This window comes from Engystomops pustulosus, chromosome 5, assembly GCF_040894005.1.
Source record: "Engystomops pustulosus chromosome 5, aEngPut4.maternal, whole genome shotgun sequence".
Classification (NCBI taxonomy): domain Eukaryota; kingdom Metazoa; phylum Chordata; class Amphibia; order Anura; family Leptodactylidae; genus Engystomops; species Engystomops pustulosus.
In genome coordinates, this window is record NC_092415.1 from 15,814,811 (window position 1) to 15,837,457 (window position 22,647).

General features: G+C 47.6%; 2 protein-coding genes across 4 annotated transcripts; one reads left to right on the forward strand and one right to left on the reverse strand.

Moving 5' to 3' along the window:
- Window positions 1-108: 108 nt before the first annotated feature.
- TATDN1 (TatD DNase domain containing 1) lies at window positions 109-15,982 on the forward strand. Of its 3 annotated transcripts, none has more exons than XM_072151217.1 (12): window positions 109-247; window positions 3,460-3,525; window positions 4,042-4,091; window positions 4,398-4,461; window positions 5,039-5,182; window positions 5,683-5,725; window positions 6,211-6,296; window positions 7,462-7,502; window positions 10,584-10,660; window positions 10,827-10,897; window positions 11,042-11,168; window positions 13,677-15,982. In XM_072151217.1, the coding sequence occupies exons 1-12, from the start codon at window positions 184-186 to the stop codon at window positions 13,777-13,779; spliced, it is 936 nt and encodes a 311-aa protein (XP_072007318.1). In that variant the 5' UTR covers window positions 109-183; the 3' UTR covers window positions 13,780-15,982. The 3 variants fall into 3 exon arrangements, with proteins under 3 accessions (XP_072007318.1, XP_072007320.1, XP_072007319.1); XM_072151219.1 differs by lacking the exon at window positions 109-247 and adding an exon at window positions 717-788; XM_072151218.1 differs by lacking the exon at window positions 109-247 and adding an exon at window positions 1,898-2,049.
- Window positions 15,961-22,144, reverse strand: RNF139 (ring finger protein 139). Its single transcript, XM_072151216.1, has 2 exons — window positions 21,766-22,144; window positions 15,961-18,027 (listed from the first exon to the last, which is right to left on the reverse strand). The coding sequence occupies exons 1-2, from the start codon at window positions 21,926-21,928 to the stop codon at window positions 16,226-16,228; spliced, it is 1,965 nt and encodes a 654-aa protein (XP_072007317.1). The 5' UTR covers window positions 21,929-22,144; the 3' UTR covers window positions 15,961-16,225.
- Between the last annotated feature and the right edge of the window lie 503 nt (window positions 22,145-22,647).

Below are 22,647 nucleotides of genomic sequence, written 5' to 3' on the forward strand. Positions count from 1 at the left end.
CAATAAGGAAAACGAATTGATAAACCATAAGGGAATGGCTATATATTTTATAATTATATATACGTTGTAGCGATATTTGTTATGGCGTTATGCTTATTTTTTTATGTAAGGTTTTTGGGTGTAGCAAGATGGCGAGATAAAGCTTCTGAAGGGTGTACCAAGATGATTGATGGCTTGTAGTGCATGCTGGGAAAAGGAGAGAGGCTGAACCACGTTGGAGCCAATATGTCAGTCTTCAGATTCATTGGTGAGATGATAATTGACCCCCAATCTATTCCATTCCTCGTATTATTATATGTTATATCCACAACATCCTGCATGTGTCTGCCCTGCCACAGTAATGGGTCTACAACTCACAGAAAGCCTTGACAGGTGGCATTCTGGGAATTGTAGTTCCCTGCAGGTTCCCCTACAGTTGCAGACAGGGGCGTAACTTGAGGGGGTGCAGAGGTTGTGATCGCACCCGGGCCCAAGAGGCTTAGGGGGCTCTTATGGTGTCACTTTCCCATATGAGAGGACTATTACTATAAACCATACATTATAGTCGGGGGCCGGGCACAGATTTTGCACTGGGGCCCTTCAGGTTCTAGTTACGCCACTGGTTGCAGACCAAGTAACACAAACCCTCCCTGTATGTATAGATGTGATGTATAATGATATGGTATTGCTATGTTGCATCAATGTTTGCAGAATGAATGGAATGATGGGAACCTGGATACACAAGGGTTAAAGGAGAGCTACTTATTAACAGCTACGGACACTGCAGGGTTGTTTTCGCCGTATCAGAGGTTTGTTTTTTGTGGGATGAGTCGTATTGTTCCCAGATTACATGATTGATATGGATAAAACATATGCAATGTATAAATTGGGGTTTGTTTATAACTCCTTAAAGGAAACCTACCACTTTAAAATGACCCTTCTGACCCACAAATACCTTAAGCTAGCTCAGGATGAGCTGATGCCGGACCATATTTTCAATTAAACCAGAAACCGCTGTATTTGTAGAAAAATTCTTTTCTTGTGGTAGCAAAATCTCCCTTCGGCGCTTCTGTAAGCGTCATACGGCGCGCACCCCGGACCCTGCTCCGCGATCACGCTCTCGTCAGCGCCGCTCCCGTCACTAATTTTGCTGTGCCCGAGAGCCGGTGACGTCACTGAGCTCTCGGGCACACTAGCGCATGCGCACCACCTCCTCCTGGCGCGTCGCGGCCGGATCCCATTGCGCATGGGTGAAGTCCCGAAGCCTCGTAGTATCGCGATACTACGAGGCTTCGGGACTTCGCGCATGCGCAATAGGATCCGGCCGCGGCGCGCCGGGAGCAGGTGGTGCGCATGCGCTAGTGTGCCCGAGAGCTCAGTGACGTCACCGGCTCTCGGGCACAGCAAAATTAGTGACGGGAGCGGCGCTGACGAGAGCGTGATCGCGGAGCAGGGTCCGGGGTGCGCGCCGTATGACGCTTACAGAAGCGCCGAAGGGAGATTTTACTACCACAAGAAAAGAATTTTTCTACAAATACAGCGGTTTCTGGTTTAATTGAAAATATGGTCCGGCATCAGCTCATCCTGAGCTAGCTTAAGGTATTTGTGGGTCAGAAGGGTCATTTTAAAGTGGTAGGTTTCCTTTAAGCTACCGGCACGATCTGTATGTAAGTCGGAACTGTGTATTTATAATTGCAACCCCTGCCAAATGTTTTTTGATTCCTGTGACAATTGGATTTTAAAAAATGTTGGATTCTCATAAGAACTTAAGATTTATTATTAATTTCTTAATTGCAGACACCATTGATAATTATTAGAGCTGTTTATTGTATCCTAAGGCTAAAGTACAGTAATCCAGAGATCCGTTTGTAACTAGGGGTCGTCTGTAAGTCGAGTGTTCTTAAGTAGGGGACCGCCTGTGTACAGGACACAAACAAGGACCTGTGCGTGGATCCTGTGTGTGAGCTCCGGTCACGGGCTGATGACCATTGAAAATTCCTCGCGTGCACGGGGCGTAGAAGCAAATGAGGACGTGTGCGAGATGTAGAAAATCCGGCTCGTCGTGTGCAGGTAGTCTCAGGACGCATTCACACGTGATTCCGTTTTGAACGCTGCCAAAAGACCATTTTTATCAAATGCGTTTTATAATCCGAATCATCTGAAAGCAAATGTCTTCTCCACCCTTAAAAACGTATAAGAAATTGGGACTTTTAAGGGAAACTGTTTCAGAGCAAAACGCATCACAAAACGCAACGCATTTAGAAGTTTGTGAGATTTTCAAAAACGCAAAACCAAAGCAAAAACGCAACATAGAGACAGAAGGGCAGAAAAGATGCATTTAAATGGAAGGGGAACAGGAGCGTCTTTCCCAGTGTATGGAAACTGCAACATGTGAACGCGGGCTAAGGGTGATGTCACACATGGCGTTTATGGTCCGTTTTTTCCAGTTTACCATGCATTTGGCTGCTTACAACCTGTTTATCTATTAAGATAATTGGGAAAAACGGACCAAAAAACAGACCAAAAACGCCATGTGTGGCATTAGCCTAAGGGTGATATCTGAGAGGTGCAACCAGAACTCACTGATTGACTGAAATATCACTTGTGTTGTGGTATCTGAGGGCCTCAATGACTGGTTTCAGCCATTGCCACAGGGTATAGACTGTATGTGACAGAGGCTAAGGACACCCAGGGGTGGTATAAGACCACCATGGTTCCTGGGCTGTATGAATATTATGGCCCCTACAAGTCTGGGGTCACTTCCTACATCTGGTGCTAGAATCAGCTTCTTGGGGAATGGAGGATGAGTCCCTTCTGCTGCTTTCAATCTGCGGTTTCAGGACCTTTGGAGGACCTTCAAAGGTCCTGAAATGGCTCCTAACCACCTATATTATAATCCACTGCTGTGGACACCTGAGCCCGCACCATTCAGGTACTATAGTAACGTGATGTAGGAAATAATCTGGTGCTATGTAGAATCACTACGGTGCGGTGAGTTCGAATGCGGATAATATTGTTGTCACATGTTTCCTGTGTCTTAAAGGGGTTTTCCGGAGGTTAAAAAACATGGCTGCTTTCTTCCACACATGCCCATGGCTGAATGGAGCTGAGGTACAGCAGCAGCACAAACCATCGTTATCTGTCGCGCTGTTTTTAGAAGAAAGCCGCCATGTTTTACTAAACCCATGGAGCTTGTTCCCGATCTAATATTTATAGGTGTAAAACGCCGATGTGCTAATTAGTAGCTCCTCCCCCTCGCAGTTGAAATGCTTTCGGAACGTATTTTAGACGCACTATGTGAACCCGGCCTTAGTGAGCGTAATTTTTTATTATTTTCTTGTAAATCCACATGACACTTTAATTTGAATCCTTGCCAATGCTGCGCTTGGATGTCGTCTTTCAATGGCGTCACAGATTTGTTATCGATACGCTAGGGATGTTGTCGTTTCACTAAATGTTCTTCTCTGTACCTTTTCTTAGATATTGGAATAAACCTCACTGATCCCATGTTCAGAGGAATATACAGAGGCACAAAGAAGCATCAAGGTACATAACTAATGCTGCCATACAGTGCACATCAATAACGCCGCCATATTGTACATCAGTACCCTAGCACTGCCACTAGGGGGAGCCAACTGCATGCAAACATCCTTAAAGGGCATCTACCACCAGGATGAAGGACTGTATGCTGATTAGCCTGAGAGGCTCCAGGCTCCATAGGCGTTATGGACCCGGAGCCCCTGAGGCTCATTTGCATACAGAGCACTGTTCAGAGCGATGACCATAGAAAGTGCAGCAAATCTGAGACTAAAGTCAGAGGTAGACGACCCCTATCTGCTCTCATCCTAGAAGGAACTTGAGCAGCCAATCAATAGACTTCCAAATATATAGCGCCCTCTCCCTGTACCATAGGTGTATAGTCAGTGGCTTTCTGTGATTAATGTGTAGATATAAGATATTCCAGAACTGGACTGAGATTCTGTCATACATCATGAGCGACACTTGACCCCTCAGCCATATATACCCTTGACTTCCCATCTCCTGATCTCTCTCCCATTACAGATGACTTTGCCGATATCATTGAACGTGCTGTGAAGATCGGCGTGGAGAAGGTGAGCGCTGCGCCCAGCACCTGCTGTCATGAAAGTAATAGCCAAGTGATCTGTTACATAGTTCATTGATTCATTACAGAATTAGAATATACCTTAAAGGCAGGATTAGAAAACAGCTCCACACTTGTCCATAGGTTGCGTCTGGTACTACAGCTCAGCATTGAATTGAACATGCCCAAACTGCAGTACTACACGCAGCCTGAGAGCAGGTGTGGCAGTATAAGGAGCCATTTTTGTTATCCAGCTTCCATACATTCTGTCAGATGTCGCCTAAAACTTACCCAGATTTTTTTTTTGTCTCGTTAGTTTATGATCACAGGAGGAAACCTCCACGAAAGCAAAGAAGCGATAGAGATGGGCCGGACCAATGGTGACTATACATGATTCAAACTCTATAGAAACCTTTTAAAGTGTCATTTTTTACAGCAAAAAATAATAATATATGTTGATGAGGGTTGGTGTAAGTGTTAGCCATAGTTACAGATTACAAATCTGGCTGTCTACAGCCACCACTAGGGGGAGCTCACTATCAGGGGATCGGGAATAAGACTGATTCATGGTGGTCCACCAGCAGGGACCCCCAGCTGTCACAGGAACGGATGTTCCAATAACTTTTATAGGTATACAACTCCGTGTTGTACTTTTAGCCTCCATGACTAGAGGGTTCTGCTTCCATTGTAAACTTTGTGGGATGTGGAATGATTTTACCAGGACTAAAATATTGAGACTCTTACATTGCGCTGATCCTGAGTTTCAGAACTGATTGAATTCAGAACTAAAATCTCATTCCCTGCTGGTTCAGTGTCTGCAGATTTCTCTAAGTCCAGTGACTCTGCTAAACTGTTACATTGTGTCCATTCATGAACTGTTTCCAGTAATAACCATAGGAATTACCATGTAACAAGATGAAGCCGTGTAACTTATACACCGTTCCCTGAATCTCCTAGATCGCTTCTTCAGCACAGTCGGCTGCCATCCCACCCGCTGCGGAGAGTTTGAGGCCACAGACCCCGACCAGTACTTGTCCGATCTGCAGGCGCTGATAGACGACAATAAAGGGAAGGTTGTGGCAGTTGGAGAGTGCGGCCTGGGTAAGTGGAAGGAAGGTCCTCACTTATAATTAATAATAATTCCATTATATAGCGCACACAGAACTTGCCAAATCAGTCCCTGTCCCCAATGAGGCTCACAATCTAATCAACCTACAGTATGTTTTGGGAGGAAACCGGAGGACCCAGAGGAAACCCACGCAAACACGGAGAGAACATACAAACTCTTTGCAGATATTGACCCTGGGACATGAACCCAGGTCCCCAGCGCTGCAAGGCTGTAATGCTAACCACTGAGCCACCGGGCTGCCCATATCTTATAGACACATTGTAAATCCTGAGATGGACATCTCCTTCCTGGAATCATGTGGACCCTAAAACCTAATGCCCAAATGCCCCCTAATACTATCTGCCGCCATAGTTCTGGGATAACAAGGTGCAAATATCTTTAAATACGTTTTATTGAGGATAAACCTACAACAATATATCTTATGTAAGTTAAACTGAAAACTTTAACCATTTGTGTCCCTTTTTCCTTGCAGACTTCGATAGATTGGAGTTTTGTCCAAAGGAAACGCAACTGAAGTAAGAAATATTTCCCCAGCTGTCGCTAAGATCACAAATAATGGAAACACATCAGGGGGCTGTAGCGTCCACCGACTGACCGGATCCGATGTGATAGGGGCTTAGTGCAAGACCTCCACAGCTTGATAAAATTCTAAGCTTTTAAGCTTCAATTTAAAGGGTTTCTCCTCTAAAGTGAAGGATAAATGATCGTCAGATTGGCGCTTGCCTCCCCCGTGATGAGTAGTTGTGGTGCTCCACATCCCGGGACAATCTTATGTGTCATATGACTTTGTTGCAGCTCAATCCCTTTCACGTAAACGAGGTCGAGCTGCAGTACCGAGCACAGCCACTATACAGTGTATGGCGCTGTGCTTGGTAAACAGTGAAGAGACCCCTGTGCTTGGTGGACTGGTGCTGATCATGCAGGACCCGGCTGATATTAATGACTTGTGATAATGTGAGGCCATCCACCCCTTTCGTTCTGATTCTCCTTCTTCCTGCAGGTATTTTGAGAAGCAGTTCTCCCTGGCAGAGAAGTGTAAGCTGCCCATGTTCCTGCACTGTAGGAATGCACACAAGGAGTTTCTAGGTACGGTCTATATACTTTGTGGATAGTTTTTTTCATAATGACGTTATAATAATCTACACAGGGGCGAGAGCTCAGCTTTTCTGACTCTAAACTTCACCTCCAGCCTCTGTTCACATGGTTAACAATTTTAAAAATTAACATTTTAGCTGATAAGTTACCACTAGGGGGAGCTCACTGACAAAAGACCTATACAGATCATAGAGAATTCAGTATAACAATAAGCTGTATGCAGAGAGCTCCCCCTAGGGGTGGCTATCAGAGGATCTGGTTACAGATAGGGATGTGGGTGGTTTGTTAATAATGGGGTCTTGTTTCCTACACCGACCACAGTGCATGGTGATGATTTGTAATGCAAGGATTCCCTTCTGCCTCACGTATCAGCTGGACACAATAATAATAATTCTTTATTTATATAGCGCACGCAGATTACACAGCTCTGCAAAGAGCTTCCCAAATTGGTCCCTGTCCCCAATGGGACTCCATTAACTCATTCTAGGGTTGAAAGTTCTTGTACCTTTTGTATTAGCGGAAATCTACCATCGGGAATGTACTTGCAAAGATCCCTGGTAGATTCCTTGTGGCTGCATCAACCCTAAATATTTTTCTATATTCCCTTTTATGCAGCCTTTGTCCCCCCCAAAAAATGTATTGTATTAATATGCAAATTAGCTGCAAATTATGGCTACATGCGGCGGGGAGTGGCCTCTGTGAGCTCCGGGGGATAAGGCTACTCCACGCTTTGAGCAGCTTCTGCAGATTGGCCTCCCCGCAGGTCCGCGCTGTTTGTGAACTGAACACAGCAGCACAGACCCTGCAGGTCCAGTGGCACCCAGCGGGAGTCCTGCACATCACAGAAGCCCCTGGTCCTTTGCTGGCTTCACATTGGCTCCTGTGCTGCTCCGTTCACAAGCTGCATGACCACGCAGGGGGGTCTGCAGAGGAGACTAAAAGGGCGTGGAGTAGCCTTATCATGCGGAGCTCACAGAGCCTCTGCAGCTAATTTGCATATTAATAAAATAATGTTTCGTTAAGACAAAGACTGCAAACTAGCGACGATGCGTCCACAAGGAAACTACCACCGGAAGCTCATGAGTTCCTGACCAGAGATTTGGACGATATGTGATATTATTTTTTATTACTTTTATATTTGGTTCCTCCATTTCAGAGATAATGCAGAGAAATCGAGAGCGATGTGTCGGAGGAGTGGTAAGTACCTGTGTCATGTGACACGAGGGTCATTTTACTCAACTATTCCAGGTTCAAAGAGATCAGTAGTGTAGATCATGTAGACTGCAGCCAGTGTTGGGTATTGTCTCTGGAGAAATGTGTAATCAGACCTTTGTGTGTGTAGTTAGTAGCAGCAGGACTGTGATATATGGACTTATATTCCAGGATTGTAGCTTCTCAAAGTGCACTGGGGGCGTGTCCTCACACTGCTGTAATCTGTGCAGCCAATGTTAGGTAATGTCCCTGGAGAGATGTGTAATCAGACCTTTGTATGGGTAGTTTATAGCAGCAGGACTGTGATATATGGATTCCAGGATTGTAGCTTTTACCAAGTGTCCTGGGGCAGGGCTGTGGAAATATATAATAAATTGGAACAGTTTGATCAATGTTGTATGTGCTGGATATTTTTTCAAAAGAATTTAGGAAAATTATGTAAAGTCCTTTAAAGGGGCTCTTCAGTGACATACAAGCCAGCCCCTATCCTGTGGATAACTTGTATGTTGCTAGAGAACCTCTTTAAATGTCTGTTTTATTCCAATCTAAAGATTGAGGCCAGAGGTGACCAATCTTGATTTGAGAACAACTAGAGTGATCAGGACTGTGGAGTCGGTGAAATGTTTGGCTTGCGGCCACCACAGCCCTGCACTGCGGGTCCTCCCCCTGCTGTGCTGTTCTGATATGTACTCTGTGTGCGGGTCCTCACACTGCTGTGCTGTTCTCAGATGTACTCTGTGTGCGGGTCCTCCCCCTGCTGTGCTGTTCTGATATGTACTCTGTGTGCGGGTCCTCACACTGCTGTGCTGTTCTCAGATGTACTCTGTGTGCGGGTCCTCACACTGCTGTGCTGTTCTCAGATGTACTCTGTGTGCGGGTCCTCACACTGCTGTGCTGTTCTCAGATGTACTCTGTGTGCGGGTCCTCACACTGCTGTGCTGTTCTCAGATGTACTCTGTGCGGGTCCTCTCACTGCTGTGCTGTTCTGATATGTACTCTGTGTGCGGGTCCTCACACTGCTGTGCTGTTCTGATATGTACTCTGTGTTCGGGTCCTCACACTGCTGTGCTATTCTCAGATGTACTCTGTGTGCGGGTCCTCCCCCAGCTGTGCTGTTCTCAGATGTACTCTGTGTGCGGGTCCTCACACTGCTGTGCTGTTCTCAGATGTACTCTGTGTGCGGGTCCTCACACTGCTGTGCTGTTCTCAGATGTACTCTGTGTGCGGGTCCTCACACTGCTGTGCTGTTCTCAGATGTACTCTGTGTGCGGGTCCTCACACTGCTGTGCTGTTCTCAGATGTACTCTGTGCGGGTCCTCTCACTGCTGTGCTGTTCTGATATGTACTCTGTGTGCGGGTCCTCACACTGCTGTGCTGTTCTGATATGTACTCTGTGTTCGGGTCCTCACACTGCTGTGCTATTCTCAGATGTACTCTGTGTGCGGGTCCTCCCCCAGCTGTGCTGTTCTCAGATGTACTCTGTGTGCGGGTCCTCACACTGCTGTGCTGTTCTCAGATGTACTCTGTGTGCGGGTCCTCACACTGCTGTGCTGTTCTCAGATGTACTCTGTGCGGGTCCTCTCACTGCTGTGCTGTTCTGATATGTACTCTGTGTGCGGGTCCTCACACTGCTGTGCTGTTCTGATATGTACTCTGTGTTCGGGTCCTCACACTGCTGTGCTATTCTCAGATGTACTCTGTGTGCGGGTCCTCCCCCAGCTGTGCTGTTCTCAGATGTACTCTGTGTGCGGGTCCTCACACTGCTGTGCTGTTCTCAGATGTACTCTGTGTACGGGTCCTCACACTGCTGTGCTGTTCTCAGATGTACTCTGTGTACGGGTCCTCACACTGCTGTGCTGTTCTCAGATGTACTCTGTGTGCGGGTCCTCACACTGCTGTGCTGTTCTCAGATGTACTCTGTGTGCGGGTCCTCACACTGCTGTGCTGTTCTCAGATGTACTCTGTGTGCGGGTCCTCACACTGCTGTGCTGTTCTCAGATGTACTCTGTGTGCGGGTCCTCACACTGCTGTGCTGTTCTCAGATGTACTCTGTGTGCGGGTCCTCACACTGCTGTGCTGTTCTCAGATGTACTCTGTGTGCGGGTCCTCACACTGCTGTGCTGTTCTCAGATGTACTCTGTGTGCGGGTCCTCACACTGCTGTGCTGTTCTCAGATGTACTCTGTGTGCGGGTCCTCACACTGCTGTGCTGTTCTCAGATGTACTCTGTGTGCGGGTCCTCACACTGCTGTGCTGTTCTCAGATGTACTCTGTGTGCGGGTCCTCACACTGCTGTGCTATTCTCAGATGTACTCTGTGTGCGGGTCCTCACACTGCTGTGCTATTCTCAGATGTACTCTGTGTGAGGGTCCTCACACTGCTGTGCTGTTCTCAGATGTACTCTGTGTGCGGGTCCTCCCCCTGCTGTGCTGTTCTCAGATGTACTCTGTGTGCGGGTCCTCACACTGCTGTGCTATTCTCAGATGTACTCTGTGTGCGGGTCCTCACACTGCTGTGCTATTCTCAGATGTACTCTGTGTGAGGGTCCTCACACTGCTGTGCTATTCTCAGATGTACTCTGTGTGCGGGTCCTCACACTGCTGTGCTATTCTCAGATGTTCTCTGTGTGCGGGTCCTCACACTGCTGTGCTGTTCTCAGATGTTCTCTGTGTGCGGGTCCTCACACTGCTGTGCTGTTCTCAGATGTACTCTGTGTGCGGGTCCTCACACTGCTGTGCTGTTCTCAGATGTACTCTGTGTGCGGGTCCTCACACTGCTGTGCTGTTCTCAGATGTACTCTGTGTGCGGGTCCTCACACTGCTGTGCTGTTCTCAGATGTACTCTGTGCGGGTCCTCTCACTGCTGTGCTGTTCTCAGATGTACTCTGTGTGCGGGTCCTCACACTGCTGTGCTGTTCTCAGATGTACTCTGTGTATTGCACAGCAGGGGGCAGTGGAGGTAGAGAGGATGTATCAGTGTGACATGTGCTGTGCTATACATAGCTGCCTGTATACATTGTGTAGGGTATATACTGATTATGAGGCTGTTACTGTGTCTCTTCTTGCAGGTTCATTCATTTGATGGCACAAAAGAAGATGCAGAAGCGATGATTGGCTTAGATCTGTATATCGGTATTAATGGCTGGTAAGTAGACGCCAGCCCTCAGTCACCTCTGGCAGTGCCATAGTGACAAGTCTCACCATTCATTCGGGGGGTACAAGAGGTTCCTGTTCTCTGTAGTGGCCGAGGTGTAGGGCAGACCCCCAGCGATCAGCAGCTGATCCCCGATTCTTTGCTTTTTCTCTTCCAGCTCATTAAAAACAGAGTCCAACCTGGAAGTGCTGAAGTCCATCCCCAGCGAGAGGCTGATGATAGAGACCGGTAGGTGCCGGGACGCCATCGCTCAGTGGGGTCCTGGCCTCAGGTTGGGGGTCATAGGGGAATTTCTATAAATGACTTGTTGGATTTCATAGCGGATGAGCTGTGAGCACCCGTGTACAGGACTATTCTCCTGTGTCCTGATAGATGCCCCCTGGTGCGGGGTGAAAAACACTCACGCCGGCTCCAAGTACGTGAAGACCACCTTCCCGACCAAAAAGAAGTGGGAATCCGGACATTGCCTGAAGGACAGGAACGAGCCCTGCCACATCGTGTGAGTATCCGGAACATAAGGCTGAATTTACACAAACCTATGTCTGTCGCGATGGAGAGGAGGAGGAGTGACCCCCTCCCCTCTCCATAGAAATGCATGGCGCATGGGCCGCAACACGGGGAAAAAATAGGACATGTCCTATCTTTTCCCCGTGTACGGAGGGGGGCGGTGCCACGTGTGTTCAGCCCCCTATCGCTCCGTGCGGCCATTGCTGTCTATGGGGAATGCATGTACAGCTGCAAGCTTGTGGCCATACATACGTTCCCTATACGGTCGTGTGAATGTGGCCTAACAGCACGGGCCGCAGACTGCAGGGATCTTCCCCCACGCTTTACACATATGCTGTTATTCAGAACCAAAAAAAAGTATAATTTTTTTCAAGGATCAATATATAATGTATCACGTGACTACAAGAAACTTTCTCATCCCCCCTCCTTTCTACCTAATGTTTTTCACTATAAAATCAGAATAATTTCTTGCTAGCAAAACAGACAGATTTCATAGAAGTCTATGGAGATAGTAGGGGGGAGCGGTGAGTCATAGCAGCTATGGCACCTGACACTTCCTCATAGATCCAGGCACCATCAGAGGTCGCATTAACTTTTTCAAGGCAGAGTAAAAATACTCCTCTTGGCATTTTGGAGGAGTATTTTTAGCTGACAAGGAGCACACACCATAGAAACGTATAGGTTATCGTCCCCGTACGCTAGTGCTGTGTTTGTAAATGTAGTGGTAGCGGTATGTGTGACCGCACCCTTACGGATCACGTTTCAGCTGAAACACGTATGTGATCGCACAAAGGCCCTCCTTGTCAGCTAATGGCTCTCACTTTTTCTTTTTTCAGTGGTTCAGGATTTTTGGCGTCAATCTGATGCCCCCTGCACTTCTTTGACGCAGTGCGCCACTTTTTTCATGGTGCACCTTTAAGATGGGCGTGCAACACACTTCTGTCAGACTCTGCATGATAAATCTGGCGCACGGTCCGAATGAGCTCCGGAACGCCCCGTTCAGTGCAGAAATTTGTGTTGTTGTTAGACAAGTGCAGCCGCATCACAAAACGGTCGCGTGCGACATTAATGTGGCGCATACAATTCTTACACTACATGTGCAAGCAGTTTGCACCTAAAAGAACGGGCAAAGTCCAACAAAAAAACGGCGCAGGCCCTTAGTAAATGTGACCCAGTGTATTTACACAAACGCACAGACATGTATCCAATATTCTTACACATACATGAAGTGACATGCGTACAAAATACACACAAGATATTTTGACGTGTGTTGTCCAAGTACATGTCATACATGTCAGTCACATGTAAGGGAGGATGGCAGAGAGAACATGCTAGATAAATGACAGGACACAGGGCTCTGCAGCTTACCAGATGGGGTTCTTGATCTTCTGTTGCAATGCATTGGCCTCTGTGCCCTGCAGTCCTATCACCAGAGCTGGCAGTGCCCCCGGTGACGAGGAGGGCAGCTGAGGGTGCTTGGGGCAGCTGAGGGTGCTTGGGGCAGCTGAGGGTGCTTGGGGCAGCTGAGGGTGCTTGGGGCAGCTGAGGGTGCTTGGGGCAGCTGAGGGTGCTTGGGGCAGCTGAGGGTGCTTGGGGCAGCTGAGGGTGCTTGGGGCAGCTGAGGGTGCTTGGGGCAGCTGAGGGTGCTTGGGGCAGCTGAGGGTGCTTGGGGCAGCTGAGGGTGCTTGGGGCAGCTGAGGGAGCTTCTGCACAACTTGTTGCTCCTCTGCCATGATGATCGCTGATGCTGCGCTCAGTGTGTGAGGGAGCGGTAGAAGCAGTAGGACGGAAGGAGCTCTGCACAGTCGGCCTTCACCCCGACCTCCAGTATATCACCTCCTGTGGCTGGAGGGACATGATGGGGGCAGCTTGTCCGGGGGAGGGGAGGAACGAGGCCAGCTAGTGCCATACAGCAGAATGGAGCAGGGTTTGGTTGGGCTGGAAGACAGTATCGGGCCAGGTGATTTTATTTTTTTAACCTGGTTCTGCTGAATTGTGGATCAGGGGAGCGTGTGTGGCTGAAGTCTGGCAGCTGCATAAACTGATGAAACACGTGCAGACTCCAGTGAACTCAGCCAATAACAAAGCCCCTTACATGCTGCCTGAAGGGAGCTTTGTTATTGGTCTTGTGGACACTATGTGCTGAGCAGGTTGAAATAATTCTGGGGAGTAATGGCGCCTCATCATGACGCTTGGTGAGGCGTTAATGCGACCTCTGCGCACCATGACTCCCTCTGTGCTGTGCGAGTTGTTGCGATGGAGTCCTGAGGTGCTGAGCGGTCTGTGTGGTCTTAGCCCTACAGAACATAGCAGTTAGTTCAGGTAGGAAAATGGTGGTGACAGCTTCCCTTTAAGAGAAGAGCAATGAGCATGTGTGAGATGTATAGTAGAAGTGTGGTGATGACTTTGGCTAGTACCGGCAGCCTCATGGCATTGTCTTATGTGGACGCTCTCTAAATGGGGTATCTTAATTACCATCTATTTTGCATATATATTGCAGGCAAGTGCTGGAGATAATGGCAGCAGCTAGAGAAGAGGAACCTGAGGAGTTGGCCAAGACTCTGTACAACAACACAGTCAAAGTCTTCTTCCCGGACGCGTAACATCACCTGCAGACCATATGTATTTATATAGACTCCTGTGTGGCAGTCAAACTGGTTGTGTGTCGGCACGATTTCCCTGCCCAAACCTGACTCGTCTGAGCTGCAGGGGTCAGGTTCAGGCCGGTTAATCTAGACATGAAAGTCACATGCCAGATTAGTCAGTGACTGTCCTGTGTCTCAATGGGGCCTGCAGATGTCACAGAACTGAAAGAGATTTTCATTTAAATCAAATCTGCTGTGTGTGACTTCATGATAACAAACATGGGGTGGCACGGAGAGATTCATCAAGCCCTGGCGTATCCTGCACTGGCACCTGATGTGAATCTCGTCTCGTAGGTCACACCGGACACATCAAGAGATTCCAGCCTCTTAGTAGATCCGGTTCTCCACCATGGGGCCAGACAACTGTACACAGGTATAAGTCCTGATAAATCCCTCTCCCAATGTGGAGATATCTGGTCCATACACTTATCCTAACTAGTCCTAGATACTAGTCCTAGAACTGGATCAGTAGGACCAGTCCTGGGGTGGAGTCGTTGCCTGTACCGTGTGTTGTGGTGGAGCAGGATCATCCAGTCCCATCACCAGCAGATTTCCTCTAACGTACAATGGTTTACATTCATCTGTATAGTATCACATGTAAATATAACATGGTGTGAGCAGCTACTACCAGCTCCTATGCAGAACCTTCCTCTGAATTTGCTTAGGAGACGCCCATTGCCTTACTAATAGACATAAAGACACCAGCGTGCAGACGTTTCGTCAGGCAGCGATCCCCTAATCACTGAAGCATCTGACTATCCCTGATTGGATCCACAGCATCACATACAGCAGGACAGGACCATTATCTCCCCATGTTACATTGGGGCCCCATACTATATGTTACAGTAAATTCAGTTACTTTTCCATTCATCTGAATGAGGTACCTGGTGTCTAGTGACATGTAGGGATCAGATGCAATATCTGCAATAAACCCCAACATGTCCATAGAGCTTTATAACTACCTCACACAAGGACACTCATCATTATATGTAATAGTCACATATAAGCAACTTTATGAACATCTGCAAAGCATATGAAGATTTGTGAATGGGCGAATCGTCCCAATCCATTAATCTTATGGACCTGTAGATGGTTTAGTGTATCGGAGCGGCCTGACAGCATCCAGCAGATTGCAGCCTTTCACCTTCTTCGCTGGGCAGCAGGTGAAGACTTTGGACTCTGGTTACACACAATCTGACACGAGGCCCTTAAATTGATCTTATGTACCATAAACATCAGGGCCAATGCAGGTCTTGGGTTACAGAGGTGTAAGTACTGATTGGTTCTAGTTTGAAGCACCTACAGCTGTTATGTATGCAGCTCTACTGCAGGCCAATGAGCTACAGCCAACCGCATCCTGTAGTCACAAGGGAATAAGAACAAGCCTGGCCCAGATCACACAGTTTGTAAGGATGGACACGTAGGTCAGCACGGAAGGGAATTTTCACAGATTTTTAGCTATATATTATGTCTCAGCTTTCCAAAAGCCCAGCACTGCTGTTTAGCAGGAAGTCCTTGCATCATCATATCACTATGATGCTTGGATTCCCATCTTCAGCAATGTGGTCGGTCTGTAAAATCCGACCATTATACAGATTGCATTCAGGAAGTGATTAACTCATATGAGGGTTTTATTGAGAATATATAGCTAAACAGAAGCTGATCCTCTCTCCTGACATGGATGTAGCCCTAGAGTGAAATTAGGTCATTTTGGGTGTATTTACACAGTTTGACATAAGGAGCTTTTACCCCATTTACCTGACAGAGAACAAATATAAACGTTTGCCTTCAGGGTTCATGGCCGTCTGGGGGGACGTACATGCGGCAGAAATTTGCAGCCGCATATACATCCCCATAGACGGCAATGGCTGTTCCGCACCATACACCAGGAAAAGATACAGCATGCTCTACCTATCCCCTAGTGTGCGGCCGCTGTTTCCTATGGAGGGATGACGAGTCACCTCGGCAAACCGTGTGTGAATGAACCCTTACACTGTATGTGCAGTGCGAATGCCTCATGTCTGTGCTGTTCTATGTAACTACCGTGTATACAATCACTTATTCCATTGCAAAACCGCACAACCACCATAGGTGAAACGCCACAGCCCTCACTGCGGCTGTGAAATAGGCAAATGTAAGCAAAATCAAATTTTTTTTTTTTAATTTCATGTACAAGAATGTACATATTTTAATTAGGTCACAAAAGAGACCAAGAGATATTTACAGTAGCACTTAGAAGACACTCGTCCGTTCAGACCTCGCTGCAGGATTCCCATTGTGCTTTCAGAACGACAAAACGTAAAGAAGTTTCCCGGTCTCAGATCCACCTTAAAACGTCTTATTAGTAGACACACACACAACAGCAGAGGAGAACAAAAAATAAAATAAAACCAATAAATAAAGCTTAAGCCCTCTCATTTTCATGAAGTACTTCTTCCTCTGGGGTGGGGGGGTGCTGCTCGACCGTCCACTCTTCTTCGTCTTCAGTGCTCTCGTCGTCGCTCAATTCGTGGCCGTCCAGCTCCCGTTCTGGTTCCCCATCGGCCAGATCTTGTGCCAGTTCTTCGTTTGGCACCACCAGTCCATTGTTGTTGGAAAAAGAAGTGGCTTCTTTCGGGTCGTCGTCTATGTAGACTTTTTGATGGCACATTGGACAAGTATCCTGGATGTACAGCCACTTCCGAAGGCAGAGGGCGTGAAAGTAATGGTGGCAAGGCGTAACCCGCGCGGACGTACGGAACTCCTGATAGCAGATGGCACAAACGTCGTCGATTTCCCTATCTGAGACTTTAACCTCTGGAAGAGAGTTGATCTTTTTGACGGCTGTCCTACGGTTGATGAACGTCTTCCACCCGTTCTTAGCTTGCAGGTAGATGTTGAAGTAGGCGTGAAGACACATCATACAAGCTCGGATCTTGCTCCCGGACTCGAACATCATTGTGTAGGCTCCGTTGCCGAACATAATGACGCCGAAGATAAACTCGATGATGCTGCCGGTGGAGCGCACGTAGTACACGTAGTCGTCCAGCTTCTCCCACACTACACTGTAGTGGCCGTCGATCATGAACAACGTGTACACCGTCAGGGAAACAATGACTTTAAGGCAAAGTTCAACGCAGAAAGCCGTGACGGCAAATAACCAGGTGTTGAGGGCGTAGTAGTGCCATAAGACGCAGCTGAGGAGAATCGGAAGCACAAAGAGGAACGCCGAGACCAAGAGCACTGGGAAATGCCTGCGAAAAGAAGACACGTGGGAGGCACTGAGTGACATTAACACTGGGTCCGTCATTCCGTGGATAAAATGTAAAATGGCTGTCAACAGAAGGCACATGTTCCGACAAAGGCGGATAAGTCTCTCTTCGGGCTTGAGTCCGCTCAGGCCAGTCTGTAGGGCTAAAATAAAGAACAGGACGGGAGCTACAAAGCCAAGGCGTTTGTCTTCTTCTTCAGTGGAGCCAATGAAGGCAAGAATACCAAGTCCGAGGTAATGCGCTATGGAGGAGATGACCGCACTCATCCCTAATACAGTCAACGTGGAGTCGCAGCCGCTGATAATGAGGTGGCAGACGAGTTCCCAGAATTCGCTCCACTGCAGGTAGGAGTCCTCTCCGGTATTTGCGTTGGATAGCCTCACCATGTAGACCAAGAACACTGCTTGAGTGGCTAGTCTAGTCAACCAAAACACCCGTAATACATCGGGGAAGTGGATTTTTTTCCAGGCGTCCTCCAACATGACCTGCAGTCCGTAAACCTGGTACATGTGCTTCAGCAGCAGGAAGGTGTATTTTGTAGAGTAGTAAAACCATTTGAAACGGAGGGACAGGCATACTGTAGTGTAGATGGCAAGCAGGAGGCCAGAAATGATCACAAGCGTTTCCTGCACCTCGAATGGAAGTCCAACGATGGATCCAATGGTAGGGACTAGCATATTCACAAAGATGAGGTGGGAGTACCTAGACTGGATCTCAAGCAGACTGATGAATCCAATGCCGAATACTAGCTGTAAGATGATCAGAGGCATCCACAGGGAAGATCCGCTGAGGGGCAACTCTGCCAGTCTGTAAGGGGAACTCGAGGTGATGTGCAAAATGGTATAATAGTTGATCAACACTGACGTGGCTGCAACCACCAGGGCCATGGTGATGGTGTAGAACTTGAAAAGTGCTCTCCTGGACAGCACCAGCACTACGGCGGATGCCAGGACACCTGGAAAACAAACACGGGGGAGCCATTAGTACACAGCGCCATTATTTCACTACCTCTATCATATAGAATAAAGAATAAAAGCATCTCCATCATAGAATTGAACATATTATTCCTACACCGACCAGTATATCACCAAACAAGCCTCCAAGTCTGATTCTACACTTTACTCCTCTTCATCTGTTCCCAACTTGTGACACAAATCACTTTGGCTGACCACATTTTTTAAATGGACAAACCCTTTATTGTAAATGAGTTGCTGGTGGGATTAATACTCAAAGTTTAGGTATAAAAGTCCCAGGTGTAATTACAGAAACGCTAGAAAGCAATCCCCAGGGGTCTGGTTACTTGGCAGGGACGGCATCTTAATAATGTATTACAGAAATGCCCCAGACACTGGACAGAGGGGAAGGCAGTTCTGGAAAGTAGATATTTGTAATTCTGTAATCCAGAAATGGCCATGGGGTTTCCCATAGACTTCTTCTCAGGATATTGGGGGGAGGGAAAGCATCTCACATCTACAGACTGAACATTTTACACAAGAACATGGTATAAAATAACTGACTCTCATCCAATGCTCTGGGGGTCCCTATAACTCCTGTAGCAAAGCCACAAGTCACCTGTGCTCTGCAGCCAACCAATGGCCTCAGCAGTTACACCATCAGCTGAGGCCAATGATAGGCTCCATGTAAGATTAATTAGGACCAAAAAAAGTGGCCCTGGAGCATCTCACTAGACATAAAAGATAGATTGCTTTATGTTCTACCCACGTTATACACTGTCAGTGTCACCAACCTATGGCTCATCTATTATTGCACAACTACAACCCCCAGCATTCCCAAATAACTGTGCACAGATACACCTACAAGTTTCTCACGTACAATCACATCCCCCATCAGTCTGATAAGTGACACCTTATCGGGAATGGCTAATGCACATCTATGTCAGGGTGTAAAGGTTGGAGAGATACAGCTATAGATCATATGTACATGTACGGCGTAAAGTACATAGCAGGAGGAGCAGCGCGCAGCCCGCTATCATAGGCTGCAGGGTACAGACTGGTAAATAGAGAAGCGACAGCAAACAACTGGAGGGCAAAGACACCGACTGAGTAATGACATTGCCAAATATCCCATCCAAGTAAAGGCAGCAATATAAATAACCTTATAATAACGGCAGCAGCTTCAGTCACAAGCAATGGGAGTATTCACACTCAGCTTCTGGTACTGTCACGCGGCAAGGACGCAGCTCACATCCTAATTATAAAGCCCGGGTTCACTGCCCAGGGATGTGGCGTCTGCCCAAACTACCCAGCATCTGGAGAAGACGTTAGGTCACATGACACGTTTTGGGGTGATGCCCAATGGGGTCTAAGTATATCTGTCAACACCCGGGCAGACTCCAAAAATGACTTGTTCTTTTCCTGGCGACGCTGGCACCACATACAAGAGAGCGGGAATCCACACTGCAATACAATAGATCCAGGCACCGTGACTGTGGGAATCTTCTTATATTTGTTATCCATGGCCTCCTTATTTCTGAAATCAACTTATAAAATTGCGCTAATGAGCCAGAAAGCCACAGGAATGGCATCACCAGAGCTCCTCGGTGCTATAGCTTTGCAGGCTGTTACACTGTCTCCCCCTGTTCCCTCAGCACTTCTCCCCTCCCCCTACCTGCTGTGATCTCACGTAGTAGGAAGAGGGATGGGGCACGCCCCCGTACAGTTTAACAGCCTGTAAAGCTACAGCACATTGAAGCTCTGGTATGCTGGAGTGGTGAGAAATACCACTTTTGGAACCATATATTTTAGGTTTTTAGGAGTGAGAATTGGGATAGACATATATATACATACAATTTTAAAAGTTGATTTTAGAAGGAAGGAGGCCATGGATATAAGCAGATACCACAGTCCCGGTGCCGGGATCAATGAGTAATGTCCCTGGTTTATCAGGATGGATTGTGATGGGAGATTTCCTTCTATAACCTGCGCTTAAGAGGGGATCCCAGAGTTACTCCAGTATCGAGCCTGCACCAAGCTGGAATTTCAGGGGTTGCAGGGTATGGTCACGGGACCCACTTCACCCAATGAGTGGCCACCACTAAAAAAAGGAAGTGAAGGGCCCTGGAAGACGGAAGTGGCCTAGGAAGCCACTGATTGGCTGGAGCAGGTCCCGTCACCCACTGGAGCTTAGCCAGGCGCAGGTCTAAAAACCAATATTACCAGAGATGTGGGAACCAGATCGGGATAAGTAGCTAATTTTTCCCACCCTGGACCCCCAGGGGTTATACCCATTATTTGAGAACTAGTAGGGATGACAATGATCTGTACAGAGCAGGAAACAGACAGCGCCACCGGTAGAATAGTGGCCGTCCCCGCTCACTGCAGCCTCAGTGAATGAGAGCAGTGCCGGCTTCTGGCTCCATCCGATTATAAAACTGGATCATCCATTATTCACCGTTACTAATGAGAAGTCATTAAAGTGATGGCATCTGACTAACACGTGTCATTATGACTGTTAGGGGTCAGATTTTGGGGTGGTGTTATGTCCCCCTCTGTACAACGGGGGTGGGTTGGGGCGCTAGGCGATGCTACATAATCCCTGTAGATGTTTGTATCCGGTTACTAGCTGGTGTCCTCCATGTTACCCACAATGATCACATGACCTGCCGCTCCGGAGGTCGTCACCTTTCAATTCTGTTTTTCAGAAACTATAAATAGGACGAGTGACTGTACAGAAGAAACTTTACTTGTAAAAATCTCCAAGAAGCCGATGCACAGCTGACAACCAGCATGGCCGCCCTTCCTGCGGTGGCTGTACTATTACTCCCCCTACCCATATTCCACACAGCTGGGTGTGCGCCCTTGAGACAGATGTCACACAGCTTTATCAGGCCCCCGAATGGTAATTCTGTTGAGCACTGCAATTGTAGAGAACACGCAGCTATGACACTGCATCATTATACGCTGGATCGGCGACCATATTGGTTGTCACACAGCTTTCCCAGATGAACGTGATATAATACACATCGTGCCCTTGTATCATTGTATTATTCAGAAGTCAGGGAAAGCTGAGTGTCAGCCTCTATGAAGCCTGCAGCGCACACTTTTCACTCAGCTTTTCCAGACTGGTATGATACAATCTACTCCCCCATTAGACAGGGAAAGCTGGGTGTCTGCTTAAAGGACAAGTAATAGTCATACTGGACGACAACCAGCTTTCCCTGGCTGCTGAATGGAAACCGTACACACCCAGCTCTGATGGCAGCACTACATACAGATGTTTAGGTCAGGTGTATATGCAACTAGTTCACCCAGCTTTCCCACCCTCCTGAAAGTATCTGTACACAATAGATTCCCATGACCTTGCATCCTTCTGCACATTTATCATGCAGAAGTCAGGGAAAGCAGAGTGTCAGATGTAGCTGCAGGCAAAACACCTATCACACAGCTTTCCCATCTCCCTGGAGGGTTCAGTACACATATTATCATGTCATTGCATCCCTGGTCACACTTGTCATGCAGAAGACAGGTAAAGCTGGGTCTCAGATGTAGCTGCAGCTATAACACCTGACACCAGCCTTCCCATCCTCCTGGAAAGTTCAGTACACATCAGATTCCATGTCACTGCACCCCCGGGCATATTTATCATGCAGAAGACAGGGAAAGCTGGGTGTTAGTGCGGCCATGTTGGCTGTCACCCAGCTTTCCCAGGAGCAGTCAGTGTGTGGAGCTCTTACCCAGCAGCCTGAGGATGACCTGCACCAGGAGGGACACGTACCCCGCCGAGCCATCATTGGAACAGTTTAAAATGGCATCAATGATGAAGACAGGAGGGACCCGCAGGGCCACATCCAGCACGGCCCGGACCCGCTGACCCACCACTAACTGAGGCGTCGCCATGGGCTACGAGGATGGGGGCGGCTGCGGGGTCTCCTCGGTGGGTGCAGGGCCCCCGCTTCCCCGGGGCTACTTGCCGCCGTTGCCGGTGTATTCCAACCCCAAGTCCATGCTCCCCGCACCTGCCGAACGGCAGCCGCTGCGTCACAGCCCGCCCGCGACGCACGGTGACGTAACACACACAGGGGGACGCAGCGCGTCACAACCGCGCGTGCGCATCAAGTTTTTTTTTTTCACTGAAACTTTATTATATTAACACGTAGTATTTTTTTTTTTCTCTGCCAGAAAAAAACTTTATTGTAACATAACTAAAAAAACAAAACAAAAAAACAGCATTTTCGGTGTAACCCCTTTAAGGACGCAGCTTTTTTTTAATAAAATTTTCGCTCCCCATCTTCAAAAAGCTATAATTTTTTTCATTTTACCATGTACAGTGCTGTGTCGGGGGTTATTTTCTGTGTAACAAATTTTACTTCTTAACAATGATGTTTATTATTCCACGACGTGTACTGGTAAGGGGGGAAAATATTCCAAATGCAATCAAATTGGTGGAAAAAAAATGCATTTGCATAATTTTCTTGTTTTTACTGCTTTCCCTATGCGCTCCAAATAATAAGCCTCCTTTATTCTTTGTTTCGGTACGATAATGGGGGAACCGGATTTATACAGGTTTTAAGCTGTTTTAATGCATTTTTAAAAAAATTAAAACATTTTTTTTTTAC